The sequence below is a fragment of the Manis javanica genome, chromosome 6 (assembly GCF_040802235.1).
Source record: "Manis javanica isolate MJ-LG chromosome 6, MJ_LKY, whole genome shotgun sequence".
NCBI classification, from domain to species: domain Eukaryota; kingdom Metazoa; phylum Chordata; class Mammalia; order Pholidota; family Manidae; genus Manis; species Manis javanica.
Window position 1 is genome coordinate 5413806 of NC_133161.1, and position 25769 is coordinate 5439574.

Below are 25769 nucleotides of genomic sequence, written 5' to 3' on the forward strand. Positions count from 1 at the left end.
TTGTTGAGCAAGGGTTCTAATACCTCCTGTGGTCAGTGCCGGGCATGCCAAGGCCTGGTTCTTCACCATAAGATACTTTCTAGTGGGGAGGGAGACCTTGAGTAAAGCAACGGGGAAGGATCAGAGTGATAAGCCCACTATAGGAATTCAAGCGGTGACTGGCAGTGATGGTGACAGGGAGCCTCCTCTTTGAGGCGGTGACATTTAACCTGAGGCCTGAGTGACGAGGAGCCAGCCCTCTGAGGAGTGGGGAAGAACAGGGAGGGGAGTGATAGGAACTGATTTAGGTTTTAAAACTGTTGCTGAGTGGCTTGGGGGAGGGGTAGGAGGAAGAATCTGAGGCCATTAGGAGGCTACTACACAAGTCTGGGCAGAGAGGGTGAAGCAGTAGGTGAGACTTGGGACCGTTTTTTGGAGACTTGGTGAGACTCACTGACGAAGTGGGTGTGGGAGCTGAAGGAAAGAATAATCCAGGATGACTGCCAGTGTTTAGGTTGAAAAGTGGATGGATGGTGGTGCAGATTACTAAGGTGGGGAAAGGGGCAGGTGGGGGATCAGAAGGTCAGTTTGGGAGCTACTGAGTTGGAGCTGCCTATTAGACCTCTTAAAAGGGTGTGTTACAAGGTCATTTGGATCTGTGAATTGAATTCGGGGATGAGGACAGGTCTGGGGACATATATGTGGGATCACTGGCATGTGAAAATACTTAAAACTGTGTTATAAAAGAATCCTGATTCTCAAGGGACTGACTTTCGGAAGAGAGTCCTGTGTGTGTATTTGGATGAAAATTCTATTTAATCCCATCCATGTTACTCATTTTGTGCTTCTGGAGTCCTAAGTTTCAGGCTAGATAAGCCTTGTGAATGAGACTGGTGCCTGCCCTCAGTTAATTTTCCATCTAGTCTGGGAAATAAGTGTGTGACTAATTCAAATGCAAGAGGCAATGAAGTGAATGCAAAAGACATGGGGGGGCACAGGCTGAGGGCACGCGGAGGAGTTCGAACAACGGGTAGGGACCTGGAAAGACTTCACAGAAGGGGAGCACCTCTCCCAAAGTGATAAGGAGTGGGAAGGATTTCTAACCCTTTCTAAAGAGTATTGGAGCCTCTGCAGGCTGCCTTTTTAATGAGGGAGTGGCTAAGGGAAGAAAGGCAGTGTGGAGTGGACAATATGAGAGCCTGCTGCCCAACATCACACATTCTCCCTTTAGTGTTAGGAAGGTCTTTTCTGGGGCTAGACATCCAGCCACTCTTGCAAGTTAGGGAGCTTCCTCCCCAACCCTCTGGCTGCGGGTCCCACGGGCCCAGAACCTCTCCCCGGTAATTGCTTTCCGTAATGTGTTTGCTCCAAACCAATTTCACGCCTCCGTGAGGACTCCACCCTGCACTGGAGGCGCGGACCTCCCCACCACCAACCATACCGCGTGTAACGTGTGCACACACAAACCTAACGGCACACATTTAATATAAAACAGATACACAGGGTTCAAATACCTGGACACAAACATGTGAACCTACACGCATGCGTGCTAGACTTTAACACTCTCGTGTACAATCCTCCCGCCAAACCAGAGCACTCACAATAAAGTGCCCAGCAGCGCCAAGCGCGCTCGCCCTTGGACGGCTCACCTGGTCCTCTTCCGTTGCCCTCGGCGAATCTGCTGGACTAACGCCAGGGGGCGCTGCAGTACTCCGCTCTCGCGGTGATGCAGTTGTGTCCTGCTGCCACCAGAGGGTGCCCGCGGTCAGGGCCCGAAGCTGACCACCGGGCGTGGGCCCTCTCCACCCCAAGAGTGAGGCGGGGGTATTGATCTGTCGGCTTTAGCTTTAGAATACTTCGTTCGTTCTTAGCATCCTAGGTGCTTGTTTCCAGTCCATGGAGGGGAGGCCACATGATGGAGTCCGACATAGGCACAAACAGAGGAACTAGATTCAAAATTCCTCTGTAGGAACATTTCCCCAACAGGTGGAACAGTGAGAGTGGGACATGTGAGAGCATGTGCGCAATTAAATAATCACTTTCAGAATTCCATTTTAGACAATGAGGGGAGGTGCTTGCCCACAGTGGGCCTGTTCAGGGATTCAGTAGGAGAACCACAGTTTTCTCTAGCTAAAGAAGGGAGCCAGCTCTGTTCAGATTGGTAGTGACAATTTCTTCTACTGATGGGAGGGTAAAAAAGTTTTTGGAGAGCCACTGATTTGGGCACCTCCATTCTTGACCATTCTGTTCTTTGTCCATTTAGTGCAGGAAGAACTCATTTTGAAAGGTATTTCCTCATACTCACTTGCTCTTTGCACTGGCTTTTTGATTAGGCAGAGCATATTAATCGCTGTCTCACAGATGAAGTCAGAGAGAGGCCAGGGTCACATGGCCCAGCGAAGGGTCAAAACAGGAACTTAACTCCAGGTCTTTTTATTCTAGCTAATGCTTTTTTCCATTTACCATGCAGCCTCAGTTCCATAGTCCATGAAAGGGCAGAGAAGGGAAATGGGCTGCTTCAAGTTGCCATGTGTATGTGAGGGTATTTATCCTAGTTTAGCTACTGAATATCAAGGACTATGCAGAAGTCACACTCGATGACCCCAGTGTGGCAAGGGAACAGATCGAGGATATAAATGAATTATTAAAAAAAGTATCTAACAAACATGCACTATAGCAGGGCAATACAAAATCCCTGGAGCCTCACAAAGTCCCAGTGGCCCACTGGGATTTAGTTGGCAACAGCTTTAAGCCTATACTCTGTTCCAGTTTGAGCAGAGAATTCCATTTTACTGAGTCTAGTTATGGGCAATATCTCTTGGCTTGAGCTAGGTGAATACATCTTCAAGATCAGAGGGTCTTTAACCTTGAGTCCTTGACAGTGCATGATCCCAACAGGGAGTGACAGGCTTATTAAGGTGGCCTTTTACTGGGGGGACTGGTGAGAGGGAAATGTCTCAACATATATCCTTTTGAGCTTTTGGAATTTTGTACTATGTGATTTTTATTACCTATGCAAAACAATGAATGCAATTATTTTTAAAAATGGCTCTTCCTTTATGCTTTATTTGATTGGTGGTGTTACTGCTTATACAGCTTTAATTGTAACCCAAAATTCCCTCAATAATGTATCAAATCAATAAGCCTCTATTGCACATCGAGCACTGGGAAGCCATCAAACCGAGTAATGACCTCTCAATTTTTAAGTACAATACACTTTTAAAGTCTGGTCTTCCATGTTGGTACCATGAAGTGCTTGGCTAATTTAACAAAGGGTTCTGAAGGATATCTTTAGAAGGATGTAGGAGGATTATCTTAGTAATGTAGTAGTGAGTTGGGGTTCCCAGACCTAAGTTAAGGTACCTCTTCTTTCTCCATGGTGACATCTTCCCACCAGACTCCTCTCTCAGAAGTTTCACCGAGTTTAACTAGAGCCCAAGATAGATCAGGACTGCATGGAAACCACACTCTTCTCCCTTTACCTCTCTGATGAATTGTCACTCAAGCCTAACCATAGAAAGTTCCCTTCTGGGGTCCCACTCTCCTGTGCCCCACTCTGGTAACAGTGTCTTTCAGAATGCTGATTTGTAATACATGAGCCTGGCGTTCGCAGTGTTCCCTAGGCTGACACAACACTCCTGGTCTGAACAAATGTCAGACATCCAGAGTTCCCTCCTGCCCCGCCTTGAATTGGCTCAGAACCCTAAAACTCTTTGGCACAGGTTTTCCTCCTAACCTTAGCCAAACAACTTCCCCTGCGTAGACTGTGTCTCCTTAAACTTGCCTTAATTTTAGCTGGCTTGGCTCTCCTTGGCCCAGCAGTTTCCCAGTGACCAGATGACCTTATTTTAGCTGGCTAGCTTGCTCTCTGTCCTTTGCACTCTTCTGTTGACTTGCCTGTCTTCAGTCTTTCTTGCCCACTGACCTGAGGCTTCTCTCAAGTGAAAGTGCCCACGACTTTTGCCTCTAGATTGACAACTATTCGCTAGGACTCCGAAGGAGGGGGGAGAGTAAAAGGCGCCACCATTTCTGTGTCTGAGAATGGGGGAGGTGAACGGAGTCATCCACAATTAGCGGATAATTAGTGCTGCTGACCCTTGGGGCTCATCAGCACTCCTGGGGCCAGCCCCCAGCAATCAGCCAGGGCAGGTTGAGAGTGTCAGGCCTGGGAATGAATAGGGCTCATCAGCGGTGCTGGAGCCGGGGAGCCAATCAGGGAAATTAACAGCAGAAGAGAGGAAGAGCAAGCAAGGGAGGGAGACTGGGATAGACAGACAGACAAGAGATACAGGTGAAAAATGAGGAAAAAAGAGAAGACGGCAGACTGATACAGGGAATAAGAAGTAGGAATAATTAAATAGGAGGAGGGATAGAAACGAGGGCAGGGAAGGGAAGAGTGGGAGGAAGAAAAGGCATGAAAAGGATGAGAGGAAGATGGGGAGGGAAAGAGAGGAACTGATAAGTACTGGGCATAGTGCGGGCACTAGGAAATTACCCAGAGGCCAGAGTGAGGGGCCGCAGGGGTCCGCGACGGCGGAGGGAAGGAGGAAGGAGGGAAGGGGCCGGTGCCAAGCGAAGAGACACCAGGGAGAGAGTGTGAATGGGGTCGGGAAGACACCAAGCAGGCGAAGAGCCCCAGTGTGAGCGGCCCCGAACCGCGCCCCCTGGCGGCGGAGCGCGCCCTTGCCGTCCCTGCCTCGCCGCCCGAGAGGGCGTTGGGACTCGCTCCTGGGGCGGCCGAGGAGGGGTTGCTGGGGGCGGGTTGCACACCCGGGGCAGGGTCTCTGGTCCGGCTCCACCGCCCAACTGCCCGAACTTCCCCGTGCGCCCCCCTTGCCCGCCGTCGGGCCTGGTCCACGCCCGGTCCACCGCCAAGTCCGCACGCGGACTGGGCGGGCTAAGTTGGGGGCGGGCTGCGTGGAAGGAGGGGTACCGGCCCAGCAGCTGCCGTCGTCTTCTCATCGGCCGCAAACTTTCACAAAGCGGCATGTCCGGCCTCATCAATCTCCATTAATAATAGTTGGTTGGGCCGCGGGGGGCGGGCGGAGGGTCTCAGGCCGGAGGGCCGGCCAGGCCTCTGGGAACGGGCTCTGCGGAGGGAGCGGGAGCCGGGCGCGGCGGCGGCGGGCGGAGGGAGGAAGTGAAGCGTAATTTGAGGAAGATGGATGAGTCCGGAGGGCGACACCCCCAGCCCGCCCGCTCGCCCGCCCCCTCCCTCCTTATGAGAGAAGGGGAGCGCGGCGCCGAAGCCACACTGCGCCGATCCCGCGCCCCGCCGCCACCTCGGCCCGGGAGCCAGGGAGCGAGCCCTGCGTGTCCGCGCGGGGCGCCCGAGCCGCGGGGCGCACGGCGGTGCCCGAGGGGAGCGCCCCGGGGCGGCCGCAGCTCCGGGCACGATGCAGAGAGCTGGAGGCGGAGGCGCCCCCGGGGGCAGCGGTGGGGGCAGTGGGGGGGGCCCGGGCACTGCTTTCTCCATCGACTCCCTCATCGGGCCGCCACCGCCTCGCTCTGGCCACTTGCTCTACACCGGCTACCCCATGTTCATGCCCTACCGGCCTCTCGTACTGCCGCAGGCACTGGCCCCCGCGCCACTGCCTGCCGGCCTCCCGCCCCTCGCCCCGCTAGCCTCCTTTGCCGGCCGCCTTACCAACACCTTCTGTGCGGGGCTGGGCCAGGCCGTGCCCTCGATGGTAGCACTGACCACCGCACTGCCCAGTTTCGCGGAGCCGCCCGACGCCTTCTATGGGCCCCCGGAGCTCGCTGCTGCCGCTGCCGCCGCCCGCAACAACCCTGAGCCGGGCGGCCGACGCCCGGAGGGCGCGCTGGAAGCCGAGGAGCTGCTGCCTGCTCGGGAGAAAGTGGCAGAGCCCCCTCCGCCCCCGCCTTCGCACTTCTCAGAGACTTTCCCAAGTCTGCCGGGTAAGTGCTGGGGCTGACCGGGGGCGCCGGGCGGGAGGCCCATTCACCTGGAAATCCCAGACAGCAGCCTGCTCAGAATCTTGGCACCACCTGCCTGGAGCCCTAGAAACCCAGACCCCCAGACGACGGGTTCTGGGAACCACGTCTAATTCCACTCCAAACGTGGCACCTCTAGATCCTAGAACCGCAGTCCTGCTCTGCCTCCAGAGTGCCTGAAGCCTCACCAGACTTCCCAGTGCTCTCTTCCAAATTAGTGCCTTTCCTCCCAGCATTCTAGTCCTCAAGCCTCGGCTCCCACGGATCCTTTGCAGAATCCCTTCATTTTTCTCCACTGCAGGAATAGAGACCTGAAAGTATGGGATTCTTGGGAATACCAGCAAAACCCCAGGGTGAGGGTACCTTTGGGCAACTGTCAGTTCAGTAAGGGGAGGGTATGTTCTGGTTTCTGAGAAGATTGTATTGACCTTAAATGCACTGGCATGCAGGGCAAAGGGAGGGCCTTAAAGTGGTAGTGACCGTCTTGGTGACCTGTCTTTCCCTTAGTAGTAAAGGTCACTTCTAAATTGGCAGATACAGAGCTAATACTTAAAGAACCAAGTCGGGGGCCTATGGAAACATATGCTAGCAAGGGGCCTAGCACCTGCTGGACCAGGGCTGCCTGGGAGGCCAAGAGAGAGACTTAAGAGCTGGGTTGGGTGTGGCCCAAAGGTGTGGAGCTGAGAATCCAGCTGATTCTGGAACCAGTGAGATTTAGCTAAGAGGCAGTTCAGGAATCCTGGATCATCCGGGGGAGATGCCCTCTCAATAGAGGCAGGGTGTTTTAAACTGAAACCTGCTTTAGAATCAATCTGCTTAGAGCCCTACTGGCTTCCCTTTTGATCCTTAACGGTTAAAAGCTAAAAAAGCTTTTTCTTATCCAGGGGTACATCCAGGTGTGCAGTGATCCAGAGCTTGTACAATTTGATGGCCCTATATAAGAAAAACGGGTGCATGCAAGTGTGGGGTTCCAGAAGCTTCAGCTTCTTTAGCATCAGGGTGAATCTGCCTCTGTGTAACCATTTGTCTTAGCCAGCTTGGCAGTGGGGAGCGACCCCAGGAGCCAGGGGGCTGACTCTAGCAGAGACAGAAAGGAGGTCCAAGTGTTCTTTTGTCCTTTGCCAGGAGAGGGTAATTCCTGATAGGTTTCTGGGCTCTTCCTTGAAATTGTCTAGAGGTCTAATCATTCTTCCAGACCCCAAAAGTTGCTGCTATAGGGCCTGTCTTCCTCTTCTTTTCCCTTTTAGCCCTGGGCATTTGACTCTGGGGATTCAGTTTTTTGGGGGGTTTTTTTGTACCTGTTTGGACCAGGTACCTAGAAGATCCAGTGTCTGAAGTCTAAGCAGCAACTCCTAAGGGGGATGAAAAGGAAATGATAGAGCAGCAACTGGAAGATGGGAGAAGTCCAGAAGCTAAAAGGGCCCGGAGGGGGAGGGGGCGAGCAGCTGGCAGGATGAATGGGGGAAAAAAGGATCAGTAGGACTTTCAGAATAGGATAGCAAGGCAGGCCATCAGAGGCTTTGGAGGCAGTAGGAGCTGGAGGAAGAACCAGACACTTGAGAAGATGAGCTGAGGGGGAGGAAAGAGACAGATACGCATAGTGGAGGGAACTGAGGGGAGAATGTGACCGAACATAGGGCACAAGCAACTTGTCCTACTCTCTCAGGCTCCCCTTAGTTCTTATTTTGACCCATTTTGTATAATGGAGTCTCTTTTCTGAAGCAGATAGAGTATTGGCTATAAAACTAGACATTGAAAGAGACAGAGGGAGAGAGAGAAGAAGGGAAAGAAAGGGAGGAATAAGTAGAGGAAAAGAACAGAAGAGAATGATTGAGGAAAGAATAGAGAAAAGAGCCCACAAATGCACTGTACACACCTGTCTGAGAAAGAACAGGGCTGTCTTTCGGAAGAGTTATGTGCAAGGGATTTCTAGCCTGGGCTGCGTGAACAGGGAACAGTATCTCTGGACCAGGACTGTGTGTGTGTGTGGAAGAGCTCTGTCTTGAGAGGGTTGGGAGGTAACCATAAATACACTAGAGGCAAACAGGGAAGAGTTTCAACAGTAGGAGTTATTTTTTTTAAGGTTTTTAATCTTGGGAGTTATGAGAAACCATAATTTATATATATAGAATGATGAAGGAAAGATCTTCATCATCAGAAGCAAATGTTGGAAACAAAAAGAAGAGACTTGTGTTGTTCTTGGAGTAAAGACAGGACTTTTTTTTTTTTTTTTGCTAAGAATGATGGGAAGGGGATCTTGCAGAGGAAGAATTTGGAGAGGTGTGGAGTGAAGGTAACCACTCCCGTTGGGAAGGGCTAACCATAACAGGTTTATAGTGGGGCTTCTGGAGCAGAGTAGTGAGGAGAGATTTCAGAAGAAATATCTGAAAAGAATAATGAGTGGCATGTCTTTATCTGCAGCTGTCACTTCTTATCACTCTCAGTACAAACTCTCCCAACCCTTCCTTGCCATGCCACTCATGTCAATCTGCCCAGTCTTGATTTTTCCCCCCTAAAATAGTTAAGAAAAGGAAATTCCAGAAATGTTAGACATAAAATCAATTTGGGAGTGATGACACATGGCCCATGCTGGAAATGGTGGGAAAACAAATATTCCATTTTTGGAATTGTATTAGACTATTTAGCATGAAATAAGAGAGTTCTCTGCTCAAATAGTGGGATTGAAACCTCAACATCAGAAGAGTTTGGAGGAAGAATGTAATCTTTAAAGTAACAGAGGAATTGCTGTCCTAATGAGAATGTGTGACATTGGTCTGAAATTATTAACTTACATTTGTTTATAATTCCTAGCCCTTTTAAATGAAATTATAGTGAAAATAGGCCATTTTGGAGAATTATGGAGAAGTTTTTTTCATTGGGAATTAGAAGGTCTATTTCTTTTTAATTTTGCTGAGAGTTAAAACAAATACCACCCTACTAAAATTGATGATGAAGGAAACAGAACTTTATTATGATTAGATTGCAGGTGTAGAAGCTATATTAGCAGACAAAAAGAAATACTATCTAGAGAAATTATGGGATAGACAAGGTATTGAGATTGGTAGATGGAAAATAATTCTAGTTTTGGAATGTCAGGAGCAATGGGGATAGTTGGGGAAGGTGTCTTAGTAGGAGTGATAAAAGATAAGAGAATTTTGAATTAGGGGAAATTTAAAAGTATGAATCAACAGAAGAGCCCAGTGTTAGGGCTATCTAGCAAGCCATTTATGAAATTTAAAATTTTTTATCAGCCACATTTAAAAAGTAAAAAGATATAGTTGAAATCAATTTTAGTAATGTTTTACTTAAACCAATATGTCCAAATATTATTTCAGAATTAGTCAATATAAAAATTTTTAATAAAATATTTTACATCTTTTCATATTTAGTCTTTGAAATACAATGTGTGTTTTTACCCTTCCAGTACATCTCAATTCAGACTGGCCATATTTTAGGTGGTCAATAGCCTCATGTGGCCAGTGGTGACCATATTCAACATAAAATCTCTAGAGAGTTGAAGAACAGACTTATGTGAAACTGTTGGGGGCCAAAGAGCTTTGAATTGGGGTGGACAATGAAGTCCTCCATGTATTAGGAACAATGGAAAGAAGACAGCGGGAAGATCTAAATGACAGGAAAAAGAATTCTGAAAGGGCAGTGATGACCTTGCTGTGTGTGAAGGTGCATGTGAGCTCTGACTGAGAGTAATCGAAGCTAACTTGAAGGTGTGGTGCAAATACACATCACAGAAACGACAGGTGAAGATGATACTATACGCGGGTGCTAGGGAGATGATGAAAAGAGCCGTCTGTTTGGAAAAATGAAAACTTTAAATTGGGGGTGGCTAGAGCAGTTCAGGGAGGAGAGGGTTGGAGTGACTGAAAATAAATACTTAAGAATTGTGTGGGATGGTTGATATTCTATATATTACTGTTGGATGGGTGATAAAAATATAGTGAGCATGTTGAAGAAAAGAAAATATTTGTAGTTGAGATGATGTAGACAAGAAAATATAAGAGACAAATCTGGGAGCTGGCAGTGTGGTGAACATTATTTTTAAAAACTGAATGGAAAAATATTTGCTAATTTATGAATAGAGATTGGCAGTAATAATGAAAATCATGCAAGGAGACTAGGAAAACTTCCTAGGAGCACGATATTTGTGCTGATTGCCATAAGCACTTGATTATAGTGAAATGACCATCAATTAATTTCTGAATAGGTATCCATTATGGCTGTCAAAATATATTTACTCATGAGAGAACAACAGGAAATGATAATGTGACATGGAATCAGAGACTTCTGTTAGAAACAGGAGAAAGATTTTTTTTTTGGCAGTGAGGGAGACCTGGAGTATGTTTTCCTGGAAAGGTTTAGGAAGAACATATAGTGAGTGACTGCTCCACTGACATTTATAGAAAGGCAAATGTTACACTAACTGAATGTAATTGAAGGAACATTTATTTAGGAGTCATGACACATGGGTTCAGTTCTCAACTTGGTCACTCATTAGCTGTTGCGACTTGCATTGGCAAGTTGCTTTGCTCAGTTCAGGGAACATTTATTGTGTATCTGTTATGGGCTTAGTATGAGAAAATCAAAGCCTTATAACTTCTCTAGGGTTCAGTTTCCTCATCTGTAATCTAAAAGCTTTGATTCAGATGATGTTTAATGTTCCTTTCAATTCCATAGACTACAAGGCATTTTTTTTTTCTAGCCTCAGTGTTTGGCATTCTTATCATGGACTCCACAGGTCTCTTCTGAGGGGATCTGTTGATGATGGGTGGGAAAAAAAATTACAGCTAAAATTTGGCACTTCCTTTGATTATGAATGTCGGCCAGAAACCGTAGTAGCTTCAGCAGTACCTGAGATTTTTGTCATCAATAGAAGTCACAGACATTTTATTTTAAATGCATAGTCTTCAGGCATCTTGTTTAATGAATTAATAAAGAAACATATATGATTATATCACAAATTAATTTCTAAATATTTGATAACTATTTTTATATAATTGGTTTCTAATATAATCCTGTGTGTTTTATATTATATACTAAAAGCAATTCTGAGAAGGAAGAGGTTCATAAGTTTTATCAGACTGCCAAAGAAGTTTTGGCACAAAAAGGGTTAAAAAACCTTGGTTGAGAGAGAGAGATCTCAGAAATGACAAGAGGGAAATTCTACTGGGAAGATTGGGATGGGAGACTGAGATGCCTTGTAGCATAGTGAAGGTAACAATTGGGAGGGATGGACGACAGAAGGCACCTTTGCAGTGGCATATGTAACTATGGTGATACAGATTATAGATGATTAGGAGGATAGTTCTTATGCTCAGAGTGATGGGCCTGAATGGTCTATACTGGGAATAATGGGAATGAAGCAGTAATTGGAATAATGAGGGGGAAATATTTTAATTGGAAAGGAGGAGGAACATAATATGAGCAAAGTGCTTTTGCATTGAGAATAATTTTACAATGGGAAGCTGTAAAGCAAGAATTTTATCCTGGAAGTAGTGGGAAAATAAGGATTTTGTGGTAAAACTGGGTATTAGGAAATAGAAATGAAAGAAGTAATGGAATAGATGTACAAAAAGAGAAAAGTAAATAGGAAGGATGAGAAGGGAAGAGTTTGGTGGGAGAGAACTTTTATCCAGAAGGAATGGGGAAATGCCCCATGCTGGGGTAGGAGAGAAGAAACCCTGTCTCTAACCAGTGAAAAGTCCAGAGCTCTATGGGGCGGGCGGGGGTGGGGGACACCCACTGCTGCAGTGCTAATAATAGTGAAAGAGAAGAGGTAGGGGGTTTTCACTGGGAATATGATCATGATGGGGGAAAGTTATCTGCTTAGAGTAATGTGGAAGAAATATTGGTGTGCTAATTGGAAGAAACGGGGCTAGGGAGAAACAGTGCTTGTATTTGCTGTGCTGGAAGAGTAACCTGCACAAGCTGGATTAAGTTGTGGCAGGAAGAGACAGCACTGTGCCTCAAGCAGTCACGAAGCGGTGTCTTCATTCCCTTCCCATCCTAGAAGGGAAAGGAATAATCTTCAAATGATGAAACGACAAACCTGTACAGGAAGGAAGGGGGCTGCAGGGATGACCAGAGACTAAGGTTATGAGGAAAAAGCACTGTGTCAAAAATGAGGATGACAGAAACAGAAAGATACTTCTCAACTGGGGGTAATGGGAGATGGATTTCTTGACTGTGAATTGTGGAGGAAATGGCACTACAGTAGAAGTAATCAAGAAGATGGAACTCTGTACTAGGGAAGAGAAGTGACCCAGAGGTGGCCAGAAGGAAAGAGGAAGATGGAGCTATGCGGGAGTGAGAGTGAGAAGAGCTTTGCGCTGGGTGGATGATAACTATTCTATAAATCATGCATAGATACTAGAAGGATGTACCTGAGTGGTCTTGGCAACATCACACCTCTCTGCTTAGCTTCCTCATCAGTAAAATTAAGGGTGTGAGTTAGGTGATCTCTAAGGTCACTTCCAGCTCCTTAATTGTTTTTATCTATAAGGATACCTTTATTAGTGAATTGTTTCCTTAACAAAAAAAGGGCATCCTTTTTGAGGGGGAAATTCTATGCTCTTCAGTGCTGAGCTGTCATGGTAACTGACCAGAAGGAGGCAGGCTAGGATATATACATCTTGAGGTGAAACCAGGGCTGGGCTTTAGGATAGAAAAGCTTTGTCATCTGGGATAGGGGAGGGGCTACTTGATTTGCGGTTGTTCACAGCCGTCATACTAAATGAAAGACAGAAAAGTAGATCTAATCTAGGCCAAAACGATTGGATCAATTGTGACCAACTTTACTGGGTGAGGGGGAAGCAGTGCTCATCAGGGAGTGAGAAAAAGAAAAGCTGTGTTGGGGAATCAGTTCCTGGCTTTCCAAATCATTTCTGTGTCGGGTACAGTATTTATGATAGGATGACATTAGAATTCAGTCTCTTTTCATTCAGTGTCAATAAAGGGATGTGTAGCACAGAGAAACAGCACGGGCTTTGGGTACAGATCGTGGCGCCACCCTTTCTTTGTGACCTGCAGCAAAATACTAACCTCTGAAGTGTCAGTTTCCTCACCAGTAAAATAAGGGCAAGAATACTTAGCTCACAGAGCTAAGGATTAAATGAGAAGATATTTGTCCAGCATCCTGATGTAACAAGTGTGCAAGAAATGATTGGTATTGTCTTTGTTGGAACTGGATGGGGAGCTTTGCTGGGAATTAAGTTGGGAAAGACTGCTTTACTAGGTATTGTGTGGGATAGCTGACACTGTCTGTACTGATAAGGGTAAATATTTCTGGTAGTGATGATAGAAATAGCACCATATTTTGAGAATGGTTTATATCACGATTATCAGGAGAGAACATTGTATGAATCTAATAAGGGGAGAGTTACAAGTTTTTCTTTGGTTCCTTCTCCCCCCTTTCAGTTTTCCTGGTACATTTTGACATCCTCTGGCTGCCCAAGCCCTTCTGCCGTGTCCTGCTGGCGCCTGTTCTTCTTTCTCCATTAAAAAAAAATTCCTCTTTCTTTTCCTTCATCAGAATTCTGACTCCCTCTTATGTCTGATCTCCCCTTGATATTAGGAGCCACTGGATTAAAATAATTCACACTCAGATGGATTAAGGAGATTTTTTTAAAGCCCAAATGAATTTCAAACTGGTAGAATTCTCAGTGCATTATTATGAATAATTTCAGGTAATGTGGTAAAATTATTTTGGACAGGAAAGTTGTGGGAGTGAGGGGGAGTGGCTTGCTTTCCCTGGAGTCATGAGATTTTGTTCATTCCTAGTTACGGCATCATATGTAGTCAGAACTCTTTGGGTTGCTAGTGACAGCAGCTCAAATCTAGTTTAAGATACAATGGACATGCATTGATTCACATGACTGTGAAGTAGAGGAGTGGATCCAGCGATGCAGACAGTGTGTGTTGTTAGGTCTTTTTTCTTGCTCTCAACCTGGCTCCCTGCCCAGTCTTTGCCTCATTTTCTCCTTCAGACAGGTAAGGGAGGGCACAAAAAAGCAGCTCTAAATTTTTATAATCCCAGGTTGGGAACCCAGTGGATTCTAGCATATATAAAATCCTAGGATGACTGATCATCTAGCTTGAGTCAAGTCCCAGGGAGATGGGATGTTAGGTTGGTCAGTTCCAGGTCATATGCCTATGGGATCACGCAGGTGAAATCTGACTGACAGTCCCTGCACTGGGTTGTTAACGGAGGTGCTGCTGGTGAGTAAAAGGAGGAAGGGCTGTTGGGCAGACAAAAGCAAACCCCAAACACATGTGTACTTCACCTAGAAAGAAGGAAAGAGTGTACCTTTAACTCCCTTTCAGTATTAGGGAGGATAGCCTTCTCCCTGGCTAGGTCGGCAGTCCTGGGAGAAAAAGAAGAGAGACTGGGAGTGAAGCTCTGAGGAGAACTCTGATGAGGAAGGTTGAGAGAATTGAAGATGGTAGGAAAATTTCTATTCTTCAGTGAGGCTGATTGCAGTCCAAGGAAGAGCTTGTACTTGAGGGATGAGGGAGGCAGTTGTAAACTAGAAGCTAGAGGAAAATTGATATTAAAACAAAACTGTTTCCATAGTTTGGTAAATTATTTTTTAAATGAGAAAATACATTTCTAAATAAAAGGAATGCCCATTAGTAACATTACATCAGACAAACCAATAAAGACAGAAAAAATAAGAGAAAGATCTGGCAGGAATTTTGTCTTGGGGAATGATGAGAGAAATAGGGTGTTTGTTAAAGGACAAAGGTGAAATTTGGTGAGTGAAGCCTCTCTGGTGGCAATTCCAAAACACTCTCTGAGAATGTTAAGGGAAGATACTCATGATTAGGCTAGAGCTCTGAAGTGGCAAGTGAAAGGGATGAGGTCTAAACTCGAACCTGATTTGATAGGTAGGTTGTTTATCTGATGAGGCATCTAGAGAGAGGGCTCTTACTGTAAGTGGGAGGGGAGGAGAAGACATGTTACTGGAAAGGATAGAAAGAGCATTGACAGGAGATTCAGGAGACCAAGACTGGGGATATGGCTCTGTCTCCAGCTATGTGACTTAGGAAAATCACTTAATCCTTCTGAAACCTCAGTTTTTTCACCTGAAAATAAGGTTACTAACCTCCTGTTACTACTAATAATAGGTCTTCTCTACTTCAGTGAGTTGCTTGAAGATAATAAGTGTAAAAGTGTTTTGGAATGTCAAAGGTCCTACAAGGTGCTCTTGGCAATGACGATGTTAATATGCCACTAAAGGAGCTCTGAACTTGGAGTGGTTGGGAAATTGCCCTGAGCTTGTGAAGGTGGGAGGGGCTCTGGGTGGCAATGGTGTAGAGAAAATATTCATGTTGATTTGGAGTAAAGAATGTGAGGAGTCATGGGAAGAGCGGAGAGAGAAAGTGAAAATTAAATTTCCATATTGTACATGAAATTTTAGGAAGGTATAGTAGCAAATGGGGGTGTAATATTAAAGGGGATGAGTGAAAAAAATTCAAAGTGAGCTTGTTGCTATAAATGATGGGGAAAAGTACTGTCTCTGAAAAGAAGGGAGAAATAATTCTCTTCAGGGCATTGCGATGAAATGAGGAATTAGAAATGGGAGTGGTGGCAAACATCTCTTTTTTGAGGGCTGACCTGGGTTTCTTCCCGCCTTTTAGCCCCCACACGCACGTTGATCCGGGGTTCAGGAAGCTGAATGGTCAGCTGGGGACAATGAGGAGGAGGCCCGCTGTCCTGGGTGTGGTGGGGGGAGTCTGACGTGGTCACTTCTGAAGTATATGGAAGAGGGGTCAGCACCGAGTGTCATGGGGCGAGACTTCTCTCCGTGAATGATGGAGACTGTTGATTTATATAAGTTAGAACAGAGCGGGGTGCATGAAGGACAGCACAGGCGCTCCGTGAGTTCCCATCACCCGGGGTCAGAAGTGGTTCTCCACTCCCTGGGTGGTTTTCCTCGCCATGATCCAGGCGCACCACCTTAGTGACCATAGCTGCAGACTGTCTCTCTAGGTTGTCCAAGCCTGGTGCTATTTATGCTTTCTACTGGACAAAACCTGCCATGGATTTCTGGAGCCTTGGTTTCTTCCCCAGCCTGACCTGACCCATCCCTAAGGTGGAGTGTCCCTGTGTCTCTGGTGCTGCTTCCCTTCCTCTGGGAAGGAAGGCCCCATGCAAGTGCGGCCCTGCAGCTGGGGTGCTGCTCTCTGGAGTGGGAATCCGGCCCCTGGCATGGACTTTACAAGTAATTATGGTTCAGACCTTGTGATTTCCAGTTCTTAGGATAATAGCATCGACCAGAAGAATTCACGTGAAGTCTGGATGTTTCCTAGTAACCAGCCTGCCCCACAGTCATTCCCTCTGGATACACACCGAGCTGTTCACAGACTCTATCTACACTTACCCATGGGAAACAAGATGAAAATTCATTTACTCTGTGTTATCAGTAATACCATTTTCATACACAAAGGACAGGACCTGTCTGTTTGGCCTACCTACCTTGCAGAGTCAAATTGTTTCCAATTTAAAAATTTTCCTTTTGCTGAAATTATTCTCACCAGAATCACTTCTCGTGTAAGATTTTCAATGAAGTTTTGTTGTTCAAGTTTTTTGTTCTTAACAAATTATAGCATCTGCAATTAGATATTTACTTTATGGACATTATCTCTACCAAGTCCAATTATCTAAATCAAATATTGCAAATAGAAATTCGATCACAGAATTTGCTTCTGTCAGTTTTTCGTCAATAACACATTTTTCTATGAGCGATTTTTGTTTGGTTTGGTTATACTTAACCACCTTAATATTCATTATAAAGTAGATAAAACATCCTGCCTTTACTTTTTAGCTAATTCATGAGAAAATGGTAAGCGGTTTCAGAACTGCTATACTGTGAAGGACTGGGCTGCTTACTGAATTGCCCATCCAAGTCTTCTGAATATGTCCTGTCACTCTGGGTGCTGTGTTAGTTGGCAGAGCAAAGAACAGGCGGCAAGGCCAAGATGCTTTGCTTTGCTCCAAATGCATTGGTGTTTTGAAAAGAGGCGGGGGCATTTTAATTTAAACAGCTTTCTGGTCTTTACTCTTTGATTTTTTTCCTGTCTTTTCTCTCTCCCTTCTCTAAAGGTTTCATCCTTTTCAATTTCTCTGACTCATCATTTAATTCTCCTGCCCGTGTCTACCCCACATCTCTCTTGCCCCATTCCTCTTTCTGCCAGCTTTGGCCTTTCCTACTCTCCCACTCTTTCTGGTCTCACTCACTGTCCCAGACCCTCTCCTCTGAGGCATGGGGCTGTATTTTCCCTTCTCAGTTGCTTTCTTCTGCTGCCCCACCCCCACCTCCTTCCAAGAGTCCCTTATTTGAGCCCTCAGTGTCATAACTCTAAAGGCTCAGAGAGAAACTTGTGCCCCTTCTGCTCAGCATCTCTCTGGGACCAAGTAACCAAGAGAAGTTGTGAACTGGTGCTCCTTATATGGCTTTAAAAGCAGCGCTGAGGGTGGCCCCCTCACGTGGGCTTGACTTTATGGAATCTGTCTGAAGACAGAGGGATCGATGATGTGATCTCAGGAGGGCCCCGCCAGATTAAGGAACCTGGAAGCCTCATCTCAGGCATCAATGTATATTTGTTGGACACCCCCTGGGTACTTGGAGCTGTACTAAATGATTTCATCCTTTAAGCCCTGAAATCCAGGTTCTGCCTTTTTAGCAGCTGTTTAAAATACTGTAATATTGGGCTGATTTTTTACAAACTTTTGTTATTCTATTGTTTACTATAAACCATGTTTTTAAAATTAAAAGTTAGAGGATTAGTAATGACATTGGTGACTGTCCTTCATTTCTTTTAGCATAAAATCCTATAGATTGCCATGGCATACAGAGTCTTCTCCAGCTAGTGTGAGATCAGAGGGCATCCTGAGAAGTGGGTAGTATAATATTCATGGGGTCTATGTCTTATAGGCACTGGAGCTAGAAAGGGTGGGGTTGTGGGGACAGAGATGGAGAGAAAAAATGTGTGTGTGAGAAAGTGCTTGGGAATAGTTTCTTTCATTTAATCAAATATTTATTAAGTGCCTACTCTATGCAGGTAATTTTCTAGATGCTGAAGACACAGCAGTGAAAAAATATACTAAAAATCCCTACATCATGAAGCCTATATTCTAGTAGGAAGAAACAGCCAATAAAATAAATGAATAAAGTTGGTGACATGTACTATATATTTTTTGATTAAAGTATCACTGATATACAGTCTTATGAAGGTGTTACAAGAAAAACCATATGGTTATTACATGCACCCTTATTATCGAGTCCCCCCCCATGCCCCATTCAGTCACTGTCCATCAGTGTAGTAAGGTGTCACAGAGTCCCTGTGTGTCTTCTCTGAGCTACACCGTCTTCCCCGTGACCCCACGCACACTCATGTACTGTATTATAGCAACAAATAAAACAGAGAAGGGCGGTAAGGAGTACTGGGGGTTTTAATTTTAAAAGGATGATCAGGGAAGGACTCACTGATGAAGTAAAGACCTGAAGGAGATAAGGAATGAGCTGGTGCAAAAATCTACTCCAAATAGAATGATCTCGAGGAGGGGCAGAGAACAGAGATGGGAAGCACAGGAGCAGGGACACCAGTTCAGAGAAAATGTCGATGCACTAGGTGAAGATAATGGTGGCTTGGACTAATGGGATGCTGAGGAGATGGTGAGAGGGGGTCAGGCTCCGGGTGGACTTTAAAGGCAGCAGCACTATCAGGATTTGCTGGTGGATTGGGCACCGGTTATGAGAGAGGAGAGTGAAGGTTTGATTTGAATAACAGGGAGGATGGTGTTGCCATTAACCGAGATGTGAATTTGCATGGGTACAGATGGGGACAAGCCAGTTTGGGGGAAAGATGGGGAATTCAACTTGGAACACATTAGGTTTGGGTTCTGTAGAAGTGGAAAATAGTGTGGGGAAGAGCTCTTAATGAAATGAAGGAGGAAACCAAAGATGTGAATATTGCAGAAAGCAAAATGTATTTGCCTAGGAATGAGATGAGGGAGAAAGCATGGGTGATGAGAGGTGAGTATTGTGAGGGATGCATTATCTGTGGACAGTATATTTAGACAGTACAGGAAGCTGGGCACTAGCAAAGCCTGGGCAAGCTGTTAAAGAGAGAATGAAGACAACTTACTGGCAGGAAGCGGTGAATGAGAGGAGCACAGGGAGGCTCGGCGAGCCTAAGCTAGGGCTCACGTGGGTTTTGAGAAGGGTAGATAAAGAATGGAGCACTCAGGAAAAAAAGGCTGGGTCCATGGGACAAAAATGCCCTTGAGGTGTGAATAAGCTGAGTAGAGGGAGGTGGGTGATCTGGACATGGAGAATTCTGGTCTCTAGGGAGAATGTAAACGTGGCTCTGGAAAAAGAACAGGTGTAGATTTCATCAGTGAGGGGAAAGGACAATTCTGTTGATGGGGAAGGGGGTTGATAGTTACTGGGCTGGTCCTGGAGGCCCTGTGAAGTTCCTTCTGACAGGTGGCAAGGGGTTAGAGAAGACTGTCAGGTAAGCTCTGGGCACTGGAAGGTGCTCTAGCCACATATGCCCACCTTGTTTTCTTACAGAGTACTTCACCGTTCCCTAAAGCTATTTTACTTCAGGTTATATTCTCAACCTCGGAGTGGGCTCATAGGTGCACATGTGATCTGTGGCAAATACAGACAGATGCACTCCTACATTTACGTAGCCCTCCCCCCTTTACACAGTGAACTCTGTTGGTAAAGAACTGACTGTGCAGTTTACAGATTATCCATTTTCTCTTGTTTCTTTCCTATTGGTTAGTTTTCTTTGGGCTTTTTGTTGTTTCACTGCTTATTGGTCCTTTGGGCAGAAAACAAGGGAGTTTGTAAACCCCAAACACTGAAAACATTTATAACTCATTATTTGCAGTTCTGGCAACACCATCAGTGGATAAAAAGATTAAAACCAACGGTTGAATTAAATTTTAGAATTATGTGCTGATTAAAATGTTTACATAGTTGCAATTACAAATAATCAAGAATCTATTAAGTGAGTCAAAATTTATTTTTTACCGTTTTCCTCTCTATATTCTCTCTTGCTGCGCTTCTGTTTCTTCCTCCTCCTCCTCCCATATTCCCTCCAGTTCTCACAGCTGACATCAAGCTCAGGGTCCTCAGGATTCTGAACTGGGGCAGAAAGCAGCTGTTTGTGCTGCTCACGCAACTTTGGGAGGGAGGAAAGGTGGGAAAGAGATGATGTCATTTTAAAATCAAGGAGGAAAGAAGTATTGAAAGATGATGAGGGGGGCTAAGTAGCTGGAAGAAAAATCTGGCCACAGATACAATGACTTGTGTCTGGGGGAGCTTCCCGTCCTGGGCTGGATGGTCTGGGTGAGGAGAATTGGGGACGGGGGTGTTGATGGCAAATCTGATGACTCTTAAGTTTCCATCTGGAAATAAGAGTCTAGGATTCTAAATGTAGGGAAGAGGGACAAAGAGGAGATGAAATAGGTGTTAACACATAGGTTTTCCCATTGGGCCAGGTGAGGATTCCTAGGAAAAGAACAGAGGCCTGCAGTCGTGATCTCCCCTCTACCCTGCGGAAGTAAATCCTCTCACATTGCTCACTCCTGCCTGCTGTGACTGAAGGGCTCCTAAGCCAGGTCCCACATCGCTTGCTTCTGGGTCCTGAGGTTGTGGGGTCTGGATTTGGGGCTGGTGAATGAGTGCAGAACCCTCTGTCTGGCTCTGGAGAAAGCTGAGACAGTAGTGGGTAGGGAGAACGAGGTCGGATGGGGGGAAAGTTGAGGGGTCACGGTCCTGGAAATGGTGTTCTTTGATATACATGTATTGCTTTCCCACTTTGCCGTAATGAAATCTGTGCTGGTTAATACCTTTCTTCCCGTTTGTCTTCCCTGAACCTCTTCCCCCACCATCCCCCGACCCTGCCCTGGATGTGCCATCCTTGTCCCCCCTCCTCCCCACCTCATCTCCACGTCCGGTCTTCCTGCTGTGGTTCTGCCCGTGCCTGGCCATGGTCCCGTGTGCCTCCTCCAACCTGTCTGCCTTTCCTTGCTCTCTCCCTCCCTGTCCATTGGTCCTCACTCCCCACAGCAGAGGGGAAAGTGTACAGCTCAGATGAGGAGAAGCTGGAGGCACCAGCAGGAGACCCCGCAGGCAGCGAACAGGAGGAGGAGGGCTCAGGCGGTGACAGCGAGGACGACGGTTTCTTGGACAGTTCAGCAGGGGGCCCTGGGGCTCTCCTGGGACCTAAACCGAAGCTTAAGGGAAGCCTGGGGACTGGAGCTGAGGAGGGGGCACCAGCGGCAGCAGGAGTCACAGCTCCTGGGGGCAAAAGCCGAAGGCGACGCACAGCCTTTACCAGCGAGCAGCTTTTGGAATTGGAGAAGGAGTTTCATTGCAAGAAATACCTGAGCTTGACAGAGCGCTCCCAGATCGCCCACGCTCTCAAGCTCAGTGAGGTGCAGGTCAAGATCTGGTTTCAGAACCGGCGGGCCAAGTGGAAGCGCATCAAAGCTGGCAACGTGAGCAGCCGCTCTGGGGAGCCTGTAAGAAACCCGAAGATCGTTGTGCCCATACCTGTGCACGTCAACAGGTTTGCCGTGAGGAGCCAGCACCAACAAATGGAACAGGGCGCCCGGCCCTGAAGGGGCTTCCGAGGACCTTGGAAGGCGAAGGATCCGTTCCTGAGCCTGTTGGGAGACTGCGTTAGGGTTCTGTGGGCCAGAGGGGTTGTGATCCTGCCCAGGAGGGGCTCGGGCGGGGGCAGCTACCTCAGTGTAGGTGCTGTACTGGCAACCTGAGACGGAGCCTCTGCCAGAGATCCTCAGGCCTGGGGCCTCCAGGGTTGGAGGGCTTGGTTCTCACTGCTAAGGAGCTGTTGGGACTGATGGGGTCTCTGGGGGAGGGGTGGGTTCTAAAATGGCCTGGGGCCTGCAACGTTCCTGGCTAATGACCTGAAATCACTAATGACAGGGGTGGGAGGAATCCGAGTGAGGCCTAGCCAAGCTGATCAAGCTCCTTATTTATTTTGTGTAAAGTTTGTACATATGGAGCTATCTGCCTGTCTGTCTGCACCCTTCAGAGGGATTGGAGGAAGTTCTGCGTTTCCTCCATCTTCAGCCAGAGTTCAGCCCTACCTTACTGCCTTGGGGTGGGTACCATCTTGCCTGCCTATAGTGCAAGGACATGCAAAGAACCAGAATAGGACTGTCACTAGCCTCCTAAGCAACGTCAGCACTCTGTCCCTTCCCATGCGACCTACCTCCACCTCTGTCCTTTCCCACTCCGGGCTCTGTCCACTGCTCGCCCCTCTAGACTTCACGCTCCTAATGTGGCACTTCTTTTCTCTTTACCCAATAAACAGGTAAGCTTCCTCATCTCTGTGCCCTCTTTGGACGAGTTGGCAGATAGGCTAGAGGATTTGCTCCCTTTTGTAGTTTGAGGGGAAATGAAGTACTTGACCCTGGTTCAGCTGGGGTATATCTAGGCCCTGTGTAACTAGACACGTTACCAGTCCTGTCACTGATTAGAACAGGCTGGGGGCTCACCCCTCTCATGTATGAGCTCATTAATCTTTTTCTACAGAGAGGACACAGTAGCTTAGTCCATCTCTGCCACCCTTTGATATTCCAGACATGAGGAGGGCCTGGAGTTAAAAGACTCATTTCCAGTTCTGTTTTTGCAGCGTTAATTGTGGCCTCTCCTCCCCATTGCACCATTTATAAAGCTTGAGATTATCAAATCCTCTTCTATTATAAAATGAGATCTCTTGAGAAGGACCACTGCAAACTGGATAAGGCAGGAATCAATCTGTGATGGTTCTAGAAGGGTGTGGACTGTGGGGGAAACTATGGAAATAGGCATCAAAGGCTTTGGGGTTGGAATTCTATGAGCAAACTAAGGAACAGCGTCAGTAGACAAAGTAAACATAGGGAGTGGAGGCTTCAGGGAACTTGGGAGAGACACAGTATAGTGAGAGGGAAACAAGACAAATCAAAACTGCCATTTCCCCCCGTCATAGAAAGGCTATACTCTCCTGTATGGACCATGCAGCAGGGCTGAGCAGACACTGGGAATAAGGGTTATTACAGAAGCCAGCTGCAGTTGGGACCATGGTAAACAAGCTTCTTGGGAAGAAACTTGACCTGCATTGATCTGGGAGGAGAGCTAGACTAGGGAAGAGAGCCATAAGGAAGAAAAACAGGCTGTGAGTGAGGTCTGGAAACTCAGATTAAAGGTCATGGAGGGGAGAGAAGTACAGCTTATCAATTACCTGGCCAGCCTCCTTACCCTGCCTTAGGGTATCCTGCTATTGCCGATTCCTAGAATAGCAAACCAGCCAGTGTCTGTTCAAACGCCTACTGCCTGCGCCTTTTCTGACAAGGCTGAGCCTTTCCTTAGCAGTTCCTCTCTCCCAGCTGGCTGTGGCAGCCTGGGGCCGACTGGTCATTGACAGCGGGGCCACAGTACCCCAGCTCGGACACCTGGATCCAGGGCAGGTCTTCTCCATTCTCTGGCTGTATGTCAGCAAGGCTTGAGACTCAGGCTAAAAAATGTGTGGTCCAGACCAGCCCCATCCCTGATCTGGGTCAAGGCCATCTCCGATACCTTAGACTCATCCACGCAGGGAACCTACAGGGCTAGATTCTTTTTAGGAGAGAAGCCGGGTAGATGCAGCTCTCAGGAGCTGTTGTCATTTTGGCTGTGGAGAATCCCTGTCTGCAGGCAGAGGGCTGGGAGAGAGGCTCTCTAGCTCTTGCGCCCCTGGGGGAGGTGGGCACCCAGGCAGGATAGCGCTCTGAAACCAAGGCCCAGATTCGCTGTTTTTTCTGGATTTGCCTGTTAAGTCTCCATACTATACCAGGCATTAATCCAGCCACTCAGGCAGCTTTCTGTCCTTAGGGAATGGTGGTGATTGCTGGTATTTTCTGAGCCTGAGAACCTGTTCTTACACATACCCATGGCCCTGTCTCTGTCTACTTTTATCTTTGCTTGAGGCTCTTAGCCTTGCAGAAAGGGGCTGTGGACAAAGAAAATAAATCTGGTTTCCTTCCCAAATATTGTTACCTGGTTATTTAACTATACATAGGCAGGTACCAATGCACGGAGCACCAGCCTAGCACACCCAGTGTACACTCAAAGTGTTGTGGACAAGGGCCACCAGCGAAGTGGTTCCAGGAATGGGGAAGTAATAGACCCCTACAGAGCAGGGGCCCTAACTTACCAAGTTTTTATCCTTCAAGAACCAGTATAGAAGGGTTTCCCCCAAGTCTTTCTAGAATAACTCAGGGATAGTAGATGGAAAAGCAGGGGCTCTGGATTCTACCCCCAGCTTGGCAAGATGTTGGTAGGAGTCAGGGTGGCTGTCCTGCCATCAGTGACCTACCTCTTTCCTTTTAATCAAAAGCAGAATTTAGGAATAAGTACCGAGAGCCTGCTGCCCTAATAAAACATCTGGCTGCTTATTTGGGGGCAGCTTCAGAATTCTCCTGTGCCTTGATTCAAAAATCTCTGTCCACATCTGGCTGTGTGGGCTAGTCCCTAGACTCTTAGGGAGGGGGACAATGTTTACGCCCTCTCTTTGGGTGGACTTTGGCCAGTGTAGGGCATGAGGCGGCTGGATAGAATGCTGATGAGAACAAGGAGACCGGCTGGAAAAGCTCTGTGGGGGTGGGAGGTGGGAGCGTGGAAGGCAGCAGAAGCTTCCAGTAGGAAGCAAAGAGCCCCAGTTCTCCTATCAGGGTTCACTGCCTGTGCTGCTGACACACTCAACCACATCCCCAGCAATGAAGGGCTGGGCTGAGAGATGCACACAGGAGGCTTAAGGGAAGACAGCCTGGGCCTCAGGCTAGCCGACAGAGGAGAAAAGCTAGAGCACAGACAGCAGACATAAGAAGAGAGCAATAAAGAAACAGAGATGGGGGCATTTCTGGAAAGGCAGAGATTGAAAAGGGGAAACCAAGCCACACACACAGTCTGTTTATTGGCTCATCATACACGCACACCAAATATGTACACAAACATAAATATTCCAATGTACAGATTTACATGGGACTCCCAGATCACACATTTGTCCTGTTCATCCAGCACCCCACAACCTGTGCCCTATCCAGGTTCCATTTTCGGATGAAGGCTTGCAGGGGGCTGGCACTACAAGGTAGGAATCTGGAGGAGGGAGAGGTCCGGCTCCCCTCTCCTCACAGGTGTCTCCAAAGGGTCCTGTCCCTTTTCAACAGCACCAGAGGGCAGAGGGCTGAATACCTCCACTCCCTTCCTGCTGTAGTTCAAATCCCAGATGTGTCTTCTCCCCCACTTAGCTATTCTCCTCTTTGACTCCCTAATTCCCTCCCCTCCTCCTCTTCTGCACATCCCTGTTTCCCAGTCTCTGTGTCTTTGTTTCCACCAGAGCTTATAGGGAGGAAGGTTCCCCAGGCCACAGAATCTTTCTGGTCTCTCTTCCTCTTCCCGGGCCTTATAGGAGGCTAGGACTCCGGTGCAGCTCAGCAGAGGTGTTGGTGCCATTGGCAGGCTCTCTGCTGGGGGCAGGAGCTAAGCCACAGCCCTCCCCAGGGCAGCCATGCTGGATCAAGATGTCTGCACACTCCTGGCTCCCAGCCCGACGAGCATAGGCCAGTGGAGTCAGGCCCCTGGCATCCCTGCTCCTCACGTCCACCCCGTACTGCAAAAGAAAGCACATGTTCACAGTTGGTATGTCATGGCAGGAAAGGTATGGGTTCTTAGGGAGAAAATGGAGAGGTGGCTTTCAAAGGGCTGGGATAAAGAGGGTGTCGGGAGGTCAGAGGCACCAGCCAGGGTGGTGCTGGG

The 25769-nt window shown here is 47.3% G+C and overlaps 2 protein-coding genes across 6 annotated transcripts in view; one reads left to right on the forward strand and one right to left on the reverse strand.

Annotated features, from left to right (window-relative positions):
- Positions 1–5020: 5020 nt before the first annotated feature.
- Positions 5021–24915, forward strand: GBX1 (gastrulation brain homeobox 1). The gene is made up of 2 exons (XM_017651694.3): positions 5021–5898; positions 21036–24915. Exons 1-2 carry the CDS (start codon positions 5376–5378, stop codon positions 21587–21589), a joined length of 1077 nt encoding a protein of 358 aa, XP_017507183.1. The 5' UTR covers positions 5021–5375; the 3' UTR covers positions 21590–24915.
- The window catches only part of AGAP3 (ArfGAP with GTPase domain, ankyrin repeat and PH domain 3), a 50449-nt gene continuing 49588 nt past the window's right edge, over positions 24909–25769 (reverse strand). For all 5 annotated transcript variants that reach the window (XM_036999418.2, XM_036999420.2, XM_036999417.2 and 2 more), the window contains one exon: positions 24909–25623. In XM_036999418.2, coding sequence (XP_036855313.2) covers positions 25417–25623 — 207 coding nt within the window. In that variant the 3' untranslated portion in view covers positions 24909–25416. The remainder of the gene's footprint in view (positions 25624–25769) is intronic.

Excerpts from the sequence above, each read along its gene's own strand:
- GBX1 (XM_017651694.3), top strand. The coding sequence starts at position 5,376 with ATGCAGAGAGCTGGAGGCGGAGGCGCCCCCGGGGGCAGCGGTGGGGGC. Across the intron at positions 5,899-21,035 it reads GACTTTCCCAAGTCTGCCGG|CAGAGGGGAAAGTGTACAGC; the intron begins GTAAGTGCTGGG and ends CACTCCCCACAG.